This window comes from Glycine soja, chromosome 5, assembly GCF_004193775.1.
Source record: "Glycine soja cultivar W05 chromosome 5, ASM419377v2, whole genome shotgun sequence".
Taxonomy (NCBI): domain Eukaryota; kingdom Viridiplantae; phylum Streptophyta; class Magnoliopsida; order Fabales; family Fabaceae; genus Glycine; species Glycine soja.
In genome coordinates, this window is record NC_041006.1 from 1,744,489 (window position 1) to 1,755,531 (window position 11,043).

At 33.8% G+C, this 11,043-nt stretch overlaps 1 protein-coding gene across 7 annotated transcripts; it reads left to right on the plus strand.

Moving 5' to 3' along the window:
- Positions 1 to 1,820: 1,820 nt before the first annotated feature.
- LOC114411790 (RING finger protein B-like) lies at positions 1,821 to 10,007 on the plus strand. Of its 7 annotated transcripts, none has more exons than XR_003666527.1 (13): positions 1,821 to 2,283; positions 2,563 to 2,712; positions 2,969 to 3,136; positions 3,547 to 3,699; positions 3,855 to 4,007; positions 4,528 to 4,692; positions 4,814 to 4,984; positions 5,836 to 6,019; positions 6,140 to 6,350; positions 7,164 to 7,434; positions 8,164 to 8,354; positions 8,439 to 8,507; positions 9,458 to 10,007. XR_003666527.1 is itself a non-coding variant. In XM_028375486.1 (11 exons), the coding sequence occupies exons 1-11, from the start codon at positions 2,106 to 2,108 to the stop codon at positions 9,544 to 9,546; spliced, it is 1,887 nt and encodes a 628-aa protein (XP_028231287.1). In that variant the 5' UTR covers positions 1,822 to 2,105; the 3' UTR covers positions 9,547 to 10,007. The 7 variants fall into 7 exon arrangements, 3 of the variants coding, with proteins under 3 accessions (XP_028231287.1, XP_028231288.1, XP_028231286.1); XR_003666529.1 differs by having other exon boundaries at positions 9,464 to 9,532; XR_003666528.1 differs by lacking the exon at positions 8,439 to 8,507.
- The last annotated feature ends 1,036 nt before the right edge of the window (positions 10,008 to 11,043 follow it).

An 11,043-nucleotide genomic window follows, 5' to 3' on the forward strand; every position in this document is an offset into this window, starting at 1 on the left:
AGAGTAAGCTATGTGTGGTTTACATGAGAACAGAATATATAATACCCTTGTCCCCGATCTATATAGATCAGGAGGCTTAGAATTTAGTATTGCTATGTCTACGTGTAGCAAAAATTGATGTATTCACTTTGAGAAACTCAGGAGTATGGTTGTGGACTCTTCAAACAATTGCTGGTATCTGTTATTGCTATGGATCCAAACTTCCTACCACTCCCCATGTCCAAAATTTCTTCTTCAGCCATCACAGTCCCTTGCAGTCTTCATTAGGTTGCCCACCTACGGATTTTAGAAATAAGACACAATCTATGGAGAAAATATAATACATTTCCTGTCAAGAAACAAGTGCATCCCTGTGATTGGCCTTTTACCAAGTGTTACCTGTTGTGTTTAAGATATTTAGGTAGAATATCGTGTTTACATACAGCTCGGGGTCCATCAAGTTGAAACTGAGATCAAACGAAGGGGCTTCTGTTTGTGGTTGGACAGAGGAAGATTATTGTGAATTGGAGACCAAAGCTTGTGTGATTGGTAGTAAAAAAGGTATTGCAAATCTGGCATAGGAGGCAGTACCAAGCTTTGATTCAATTCATTCAAAACACAATCCAGTAATCGGAATTAATAAATTTCACCAGCATTCTATTATAAACTCAAGTCAATCAGGGAGGCAGCCCCAAGCGCAGTCCATCAGTATTCGCACAATAGAAAAATTAAGCAAAACAGTCAATCCCCTTAACCCAGACTTCCTTTCCCCATTTTACCCCTTTTTTCACCATTGAAATTTCACTAAATTTTGCCAAAAATTAACTCTTAAATGGAATGAGGATGAGTCAATCTTAGAACTTACAATTGATGCCCCAAATCATCCAAACCCTGAATCAATTCTTGATGTCTCAGTATACAAATATGATTTGTCATCCCCAGTAAAGCATTCCAATGCTCCTCAAGTCAATATTTCTATCTTCCAAATAACTAAAATAAAAGAACTTCTTGCTTTTGACTATTAGTTCATTGTCAAAATTGATTACAGCTTTATATGCAAAAACACCTACAAGTGTTGCTCAATAAACACACACACCTCAAGATCCCCTTCCTTCCTGATGCCTGAATCCACAACCTTGCTCACCACCATTCCAATTTTCATTAAAACACTCTACAACAGTTCCTCTTCAGTTATTTTCCTATTGATTACGGAAATGCCACAACTTAGAGGAGTGAAACTTCGACAGTATTAGGGTTCATCAACAATCAGTAATAAAATCATTTTTCAAAGGTGCAAAAGGGAAGCATGGAAAGCAAAGAGAGACAAATTGGAAAGTAAGTATACAATTGAGAAAGAAAGACTGGGCTATGAGGTCAATCAGATGTTGACTCATCCTAAAGTTTCTAGATCCACATAGAATACTATAAAATATTTTATTACTTTAAATTAATGTCACTACGAATAACTCATCCGATATACCAATACAGCCGTTCATTTCAAAATAAGTATATTAAACGAACCATCATAGATCCCTCTAAACAAAAACCTAAATTCTAAGAATTCTTTAAGCCTAATGCCACACTCTTCTCATTATTTATTAAGGTCTAATTACTTATTTAGTTTTTATAATTTTTAAATTTATTTTCTTTTAGTTTTTGATTGAATTTTTTAGTTTCTAAAGTTTAAAAATTTTTAATTAATGAAGTTAAACAAATTTATTTATTAAGAAAAAAAATAAGTTTAGAAAAAAAATATAAAGTAACAAATCATAGGACTAATTTACATGCCACGTTTCACAAAATTCCCCATGTGTTACACAAAGACCCCCTCTTGAGATTCACCCCCCTCTCTCTTTAGATTTTTTTACTGGCCTCAGCTTTATTAGCCAAACAAAAAAAAACCAGTTTCACTGTCTCTCTCTCATTTGATTTGACACTTTTATAATTTTTCCCCATTCGCATGTATGTCGTCTCCCTCTGTTTTCATCTCACCCTCGCCCCCACCCAGTTGTTTCTTCTTCCCCATATTTTTTTCGAATTAAAAAATTCAGAAAAATCCCTTTTTTAAAATTATAGTATTCTAATTGGGGTGGTTAGCAAGAAATTGATTTCTTGCATTATCGAAAATGAGGTGGGAAAAGGTTGAGGTGAAGGCGATAGGCACAACAACAAAGGGTGGTGGAGGGCCAGGGAAGAGGTGGGGTCACACCTGCAACGCCGTCAAAAGTGGCAGACTTGTCTATGTATTTGGTGGTTACGGCAAAGATAACTGTCAGACCAACCAAGTTCATGTCTTCGACACTGGTACGTGCGTTTCCTCATTCCCATGTTATTGTGATGATGTGTTTGCTGTTGGCAAACATTTTATCTTTGTTTTTTGATAGGTTTGAAACGGATAATGAATAATTGTTTTGTAATTGATGTTGTAGAGTGTGTATTAGTATTACCTTATTTATTTTATAGTACTTCTGTGCCTGGCCTGGTTTTAAATATATGTTTTTATGCATTTGTTGTTGTTATAATGTAGGAATTGTGTTTTTTTTTTATTTTTTATTTTTCTGAATCCTTATTTCTGATTTGCAGTGAAGCAGGCATGGAGCCAACCCGCTTTAAAAGGCTCCCCACCTACACCTAGGGACAGCCATACATGCACAGCCGTTGGTGATAATCTGTTTGTGTTTGGGGGTACAGATGGAATGAACCCTCTCAAGGATTTGCACATATTAGACACTTGTGAGTCATCTTTCTCACATCTAAACTAATTAATCACCCTTTTTTTGCCTCCAAAAGCCAAAAATCGTCTGTTCTTTAGCTCAAGTTCAATGGTCTATGTATAGCCTCTGTGTGTATATGTGGTCCCTTTCCTTGGATGATGATGACCTTGAAAATTACAGCTAAGTTAAAATGTGAGAATGTTATGTAGCTTATGTCTAATTGTCTGTGATTTATCTCTTTACTATTTGACTCACTGATGTTAAATCATTGTTAGCTTTGCAAACATGGGTTTCTCCAACCATAAGAGGAGAAGGACCACCAGCACGTGAGGGTCATAGTGCAGCAGTTGTTGGCAAACGACTATACATCTTTGGAGGTTGTGGAAAATCTGCAGATAATAATAATGAGCTCTACTACAATGATCTTTACATATTAAATACAGGTGATTTTCCCACATCATACTGCCAGTTAGGGAGCAAGTTAGTTCACTGCAAGATTTATTCCTTTTGTATTTAAGTGAGACCAAATATAGGTGATAATGACAAAATTGACTAGGGTTTCCTAGTTTGTTGATTATTTTTGTATGAACATGTTTGAACTTGGAAAAATCATATATTTCCTGGCTACCTTGTAGAGGCTCATTATAGTTTCAGTTGTGAATGAAATGAGAGAGCTCTTGTTTGGTTGAGAGAAGTAGGGGTGTTGAGTGTGAACTGTGGAGCTTTTCAACATTTAGTTAGTTTTTATTTTCCTTTCACATTTGCATTTGTGTTGAAAATTCGTCTGTTACTTTTGATTAATTGATTAGATGTAGGACATGCTGATAATTGCTTTTCACTCTTTCAATTGTAGAGACATTTGTTTGGAAGTGTGCTACAACGTCAGGCACTCCACCATCTCCTCGTGATAGCCACAGTTGTTCATCTTGGAAAAACAAAATTATTGTGATAGGGGGTGAAGATGGGCATGATTATTATTTGTCTGACATCCACATTCTTGATACTGGTATTGATTTGTTTCATTTTTTTTATTTTTTAATTATTAATTTTATTGAATTGTAATATTACAAATATAAATTTACAATGAATTATAAATAGTGCAAAGTAAAGGAGCTTTATTCAGAATATAATAATTTTCTTTGGAACTTCTGTAAATATTAGATACTCTAATTTGGAGGGAGCTGAGTACATCTGGCCAATTGTTGCCACCTCGAGCTGGTCATTCCACTGTTTCTTTTGGCAAGAACTTGTTTGTTTTTGGTGGATTTACAGATGCCCAAAATCTTTATAATGACCTTTATATGCTCGATATTGGTATGTTCATTATAGCTTAGAAGAATATGTTTTTTGCATTTAAGTTTTTGTCTGTATTGTACTGTGGTTTAACTGTTTAATTAAAGCAGAACCTTCCTGTGAGTGTAATTGCTCTGACTTTTATAATTCTTGCCCTTTTAGTTTAGAATTTAGACCTCATGGAGGATCTGTTCAAGTGACTGTCTGTTGGCAAACTTATTTTTCTACACATTTCATTGGTGAAAAATGCTTTTCACATTTCTTGAGCAGATATTCAATCTTTTTGATGATGAGAGGTTCACATTAGTCATTTTAACTTTTAAAATTAAAGTAGGGTCTAGCTCCAACTTTTCCCAAAATTATTGCTTTAGTGCATATTGTAATATATATGGTAATTTCTCAATTTTTAGAAAGACATATAGTTAATTTGATTAATCAATTCTCATATGGTGCTCAGAAATGGGTAGCGTGATAGTTTTGATAAATATTTGATTGAATTGAGATTTCTTATATAATCCTTTCATTTCTGATCTGAGTGTAGATACTGGTGTTTGGACAAATGTTACAACTGCAACAAATGGTCCTTCTGCTAGATTTTCTGTGGCTGGTGACTGTTTAGACCCTTTTAGGAGTGGTGTTCTTATATTCATCGGTGGTTGTAATAAAAGTCTTGAGGCCCTGGATGATATGTATTACCTATATACAGGTTCAGCAAAGTGTCATTTATTTGCAACTCTATTAACTTTTCTAATGCAACCTTTTTTGGTTCTGATATTTTGCTAGATTATTATGTACATAACAAATTGTGATATACTTCTGACTATTAGGGATTGCACGGGAAAGTGAACAGAGACCAGAAAAATTATCTTTAAAGAAGCAATTGAAACTGAAATGCCTAGAACAAAATCCCAATCCTAGCCAAAATCAAGTTCTCGTTAGATATGGAGTGGGTTCTGATGTGGGACAGATCATGACAGTGTTGAATTATAGCCAATCAAGTAAGAATTTTTTTTATACATAAAGTTTCTGCTTCATCTCATGGATATCATAAAGTTTAGTTTTTCTCATAAAGCCCTACATGTATATATTATACGGTTTCCCTTGTGTTAGAGCTTTACTATCTTATCTTCAAACCTCTTAAGTCTTGATGTACATTTTTTCTTGGGATGATGATGGGATCATTATCCTGACTTGAATATTGCTTCTTTTTTTTTTAAAATTTAAATTTGATTATGATTATGCTTTTTTAATAATTTTTTTCAAGAGAATAAAGACCAGCAATAATACAATGATGATGACAAAGCAAGATATTGCGATTTAAAATAAAAAAATTAAGAAAAATAAATTAATAAAATATAAGCTATTTAAAAATATAATTACATTTTATATATTATATTGCCATGCCTGCATTTTTTTCTTTTTAATTATTGTATCTTGTACCATATTGTACCCAATGGTCTATCCATATTCGTGCAACATAAGCTTAAAGATTTGTTGGATTCAAGAAGTTCTTCAAAGTTATGTCAGGGCTTACATTTAAATATTTGGGCAATCTGGCTAATTAAGTTTAAGGCAGCAAGAATTGGTGTTCCTTGTTGACTCTTCATCATGTTTAATTAGTCAAGTTTGTGTTCATGTAGGTCTTGCTCTTGCAACTAGTATGTGTCAAATCTTAGATATGGAATGTAGTTATGGCAAGTCAGTGATGACTAAAATAATGATCCCTCTAAAAGTTTTGATTTTAATCATTTATGAGCCTGGAGGACAAAAACAATTGAAATGATATTTGACTATTTACAATTTAAAGTACCACTTGGGGATAGCTAAATGCCCACTATCATAAATGCAGGTAGAGTAAATATCCCAGTAAACCAATCCCCACCTCCCGGAAAAAAAATGTTTGAAGCCAAGGTTACTGAAAATATCTCAGAAGGATATACTATTGAAACTGTTATTGATGGAAAACCTCTTCGTGGAATTCTGTTTTTAAACAAGCCTAACTCTCTGTACTCAGGTGCTCATACTTGCAGTAGGTATGTCTTCTTGGGTTCTTCCCCTCACCAATCTCTTTCACTTTTCAATGTGTTGCTAGTATTAAGCACCACCTTTTTCTATATAAGTTTGTTTCAACTTAAGCTTAATTCACGAAGCAGGAAAAGGACTGTCGGTGAAATTGATAGTGTTGTCTCAAATGGTATACATTCTAACCAATTAAAGACTCCTAAAGTGGTCAAGCAAAATCAAATGGAAAACCGAGAAGCATCTCGTGGAGACTGTTCCGAATGTCATGAACACCGCACCGAATCCATTGCTGTGCTTATGTCAAGTAACCCAATGACTGCCAATCCTTCTGATACCCATAAGGTGAAGTTGTTTTCTCTACTTTTTGTTGGTTAGAGTTCTAGAGGATGGCCTGAGTAATGATTTCTATTTTTTTTTTAATTCCACCTGTCAGAGATGGGTCAATAGAATTATTCTGTGAAAAAAATGACCAAGTGATTTTGTTGATATTTCTTACTGAAAGGAAGTTGGTCTTAACGTTATGATTGTTACTCAGATTTTTTGTGGTCTTAAAAATTGCCAGAACTGCTGCAAGCTAGAGTATATACTGCCTGAGATATTGAGTTTACTCTAAGTTTTATTCTGTTCAAGCCTTGAAGATACTGTATGTCTATGTATCTTCCATTGTTCTTTGAAAATGCTGCTTTATTTCCTATAATTTATTAGCCCAATCCTGAGATCCATTTCTGTAACTTTGTTATAAGTGTTTTCTTTATAACTTTTTGTGCCCCTGTGAACTGTAGTTGATGTAATTCATTTGATATATTCCTGGGATATGTGTACAATGATAATGTTTTTCCTTTCTTGTCAATTTGCCATGGGTCAAATTATGTCCAATTCTTATAATTTTCCCTTGATAAGATGACATTGTTAGTTTCTAAATGATGGTTGGTTTGCTTGGATCTAATTGTGTATGTTTGAAAAATGACCAACCTGTGTTGGGAAATGAGAATATGAATCTCATCAGAAGATATGATATACAAGTTTAGGTTAGTGAGTCCTTGTTGTTTATGATGTTCCTAAATAATAGATGTCAAACTAATAATTTTGTATCCTTAGGAATGCTGGGCTGCTCTTTCTTAAAGTTTCTTTTATATATACATGACTATCCCACAGGTTTCTGCCAACCCAGAACCAGAAGCTGCGGCTTTGAATCGAAATGATGAAAAACATGAAACACCTAAATCTTTAATTGGAAACTTGACAAATGATGGAGCAAATGATGTGACAAGTTCCCAAGGTGAGGTGCAAACAAGTGATCAAACAAATGTGCTAATTTCCAACTTTGAAGTTCCAAGAGACAATAAAACAAGTGATGCTCCAAACTACAACACTGAATTTCTGAAACCTGCTGCAGCTGAGAGCGCTTTGCATCTGTCAAATCAAGGTATGAAAAGTGAAATAGTAGTTAGTGCAATTAGCCTTTTTTATGTGTTTGCTTTCAATCACTTTGTTTTTTGGGGTTCACTCATAAACCAACTATTCCAAAGGTTCAAACTGTTATAGATCTAACATGCCTCCTCATGCAAGAAGCCTTTGTGTTGGCCCAATTGTATTAGACCAATGGGGGGACAAAGATTGATCACTAGACAACATTGTCAAAGGCTCTAATACCATGTCATGAACCAAGTATCTCTAAATCTTAAATTTTTAGGTAAAGATATATTTTTAGAGGCAGGGTTTCAAACTGGCTAGGATAGTTGGGAACAAATATTTCCGGCTTGGAACATTGAGTAGATGAACTGAGGGAATAATTCTATCATTAACCTTTGACATGAAAAAAGGACTAAATTTGGGATTCCATCCTTCCTCCCCAATCAGTGTAACACCCCGACGAATCACACTGGAAAGAGAGGGATTCGGAAGTCGTGCAGGTATGGGACTGTACAGTTGAGGTGGCTTAAAGGAATTAATTGGTACTACCTATACCAATAAGATGCATCTACTTTTCGGTAGTCTATCACTTAAGAATTCTATATTTAAGTGTGCTTAGCTTGAAGTAGTTATGGGATGGGTGACCTTCTGGAAAGTTTCCCATAAAATGTGTGAGTGAAAACAAAACATGTTGAAAAGTCTCGTGTTGGTTTGTGAGGATAGTTATTGATCCTGGAAGCAGATAGAGCTGATTTTCAAGGTCTCGGAAAGAGTTACCTATGGAGGGTTCTGACCGGTGAAGGATTCTGACCAACAAGAATGTTAAGGGAAGTGTCATCGTGTGAGATGCCGTAGTGTGAAAGCCGCTGAGCAGTCGAAAATCAGGGATGTTACAATCAGACCAATGACTAAATCACTATTGGACTTGCAACGGTAATTGTCCCTTGCTGTGCTGTTTATGCTTTCAGAATAACTGGCTTGGTTTTTTGTAAGTGAAATAATAGGATATGATTTCAGATCTGTCAAAACAGGCCAGCTTGATCCACTTGGGCCAAGCTGTTTTCAGGCAGCTCCAATTTGGTGTAGGTATATTTTTCTGGCCAGCCACTAAATCTCTCTGCAATAAATCAATCCTTAAAAAATATTTAAACAAATGAGAATTAAGAAATTTGGACGATGGGGTTGAGCCAATGACAAATGAATCAGTTTGCTAGTTCTTTTATCAACTAGGCTTCAATTCTTATAACAAAAAATGGTGTCAGGCATGCACTTAGTCGATAGCTTGTTGGGGTAAAAAATAGATAAGATTTCAGGCTAGCAGGCCAACCTGATTTTGGGCTTGAATTTTATTTGTCCAGTCCATACATTTAGTTGGTTTATGCAGGTCAGGCTTTGTCCATTTTGACAGTATTTTGCCTCAACTCCTATTTTTTGCTGTGAAAAAAAAAAATCATGATGTTACATTTGGAATAATGTCCTTATCCCAATTCCAGAAGATAACCTTTTGCTTCATTTCAATTATTTCTGTTAAAACTTAAAAGGAAGCATGTAAGCATCATTGATTAGATTTTAGATATGATTTTGGCTGCAGCTGCATATTGTGCTACCCTTTGGCATTAAAAGATGTTATTTTGATGCTGGATGGATTTCTCTGTTTTTTTTACATGTGTTTTTTTGTATTGCTGAAAACATGAAAAGCTGGATTAAATTTTCCATTGCTGTACGGGGCCCACCCATTTCCCTGAAAAAAAAAAATGCTCTTTTCTGAAGACTAGATGTTGAAGATGCATTTAAAGTGTTATGGTGATATACAACACTAGCTCATCTATATGTTTTTTGAGTTTTGATTTCAAAACAATTAATGTTTAAAAGTAGGTATTATGTTAAGAGGGGAAATGATTTTTAAAGGACCTGATAAAAAAGAATAGATCTCTGGTACCGAACATTTTCTATTTTTGACTTTATTTCTTTTTTTCTTGTCAATGTTTCTGAACCCTAATTCTTCAATATAAGATTAATTTTCCAATGACTGGTAGTTTCAGTGGCGGATTCCGCAACTCCACAACTCCACAACTCCACAACTCCAACGACAAGAGAATGCAGTGAATCAGCAAAATTAATTTGAGCTCAGGAGATAACGGCTGATGGTGATAACTGTCTGCTAGGCATTTGTACATTCCTCTTCTCAAGTCGATCATAGAGTTCAATATAACTGGTGATATATAGGCTAACGTGCTCCACTGGTGGGTTATACAATCATTTACTTACTGTCATCCTTTAGTCTGAAATTTTAATTGAACAAAACCATGATTAAGTTTAGGCGTAGGTAGTGATAGAAGCAGTTCTATTTTATTGCGTTATGTTCATTCCAGTCTTCATTTATTGCATGGAAAGAAAATTTTGTTTTATTGGTGCCTGGGTATCAGTATTGTTTCCAAATGCAGTTTAACCTATTAAATTCCAAAGCTCTTTGTAGGGTTTCACAAAGTGTAGGATTTGATGTTATCTTGAAGGATTCGAGAAGAAGGATGTTCCATTTAATTTCTGTGTGCTCTTAGTGCTTGGAAATACATTTTTTTTGTCCTATGTCGAAAGTCTCGAGTGTCTTCTAACCCTCTGAATCAAAAACTAATTTTACTCGCAGTATTGAAATTATAGTAAAAATCTCAACTCATAAGGTTCTTGAGGTAATTGGATGTAGATCTCTTAAAAATAGAATCAGTATAAAATTTTGTGCCTTGATCTTTCTCTCCAACTCTCTTTTTATATTCAATTCTATAAATCGAATTTGTCTCAAGTAATTTCAACTAATACTTCAATTAGGATTTGATCTTGGTCTTATGGCATCAGATTAGTAATTGGTTGATAAAGATTTGATAAAGGTTTTTAAACTCCAAAAGATTTTTTTTATTTTAGGAAAATTTCCAAGAGAATTATTCACCTAGATTATTTCTATTTTTCCGACAAAACCAACAAAAACTTAGGCTATATGACTACGAGCTAGCTTTGTAAAATATATAAATCAAATTACATACATGAGTTTGCAACTAAACAATTGATTCTATTATATATATTTATACATGATAATGCATGCGTGTCCAGATGTATATAGTGATTGAGTGTAAGCTTGGACTCTAGCTAGAGAAGCTTTAAAAACTTTTATTTTCAAAGTTATATATATATATATATATATATATATATATATATATATATATATATATATATATATATATATATATATATATATATTTTATATGAGAGTGTGGAAATTATATTATATTAAATCTTAATTCTTTATATATGATTTTATGGTCTAGATTTAATTTTCTCATCTTATATAAGATATTTTCTGTTATAAGATATGTACTTATATATGTACATATTCTTTATTTTATTGAGAGGTTATTTTTAAATTAATGAGTTTTTTTTTTTAAAAAAAATCTCTATAAAAACTATTGGGAAACAAATTAACATAATTTCGTTTGCTTTTGTGTCGTGTTGATGTCAATTCTCCTTTTATAATTATCTATTCTATTTGTAGGTTTTGCATGACATAATTTCAATCTTAGACGTGGTCTCTAATGTTTTGTTTAGTGTAGGAAAAAGGTGAAGGAAAGGAACG

Coding starts and splice junctions, on each gene's coding strand:
- LOC114411790 (XM_028375485.1), top strand. CDS start 2,106: ATGAGGTGGGAAAAGGTTGAGGTGAAGGCGATAGGCACAACAACAAAG. Junction 4,985..5,835: donor GTTGAATTATAGCCAATCAA/GTAAGAATTTTT, acceptor TCATAAATGCAG/GTAGAGTAAATATCCCAGTA. Junction 6,351..7,163: donor ATCCTTCTGATACCCATAAG/GTGAAGTTGTTT, acceptor ACTATCCCACAG/GTTTCTGCCAACCCAGAACC.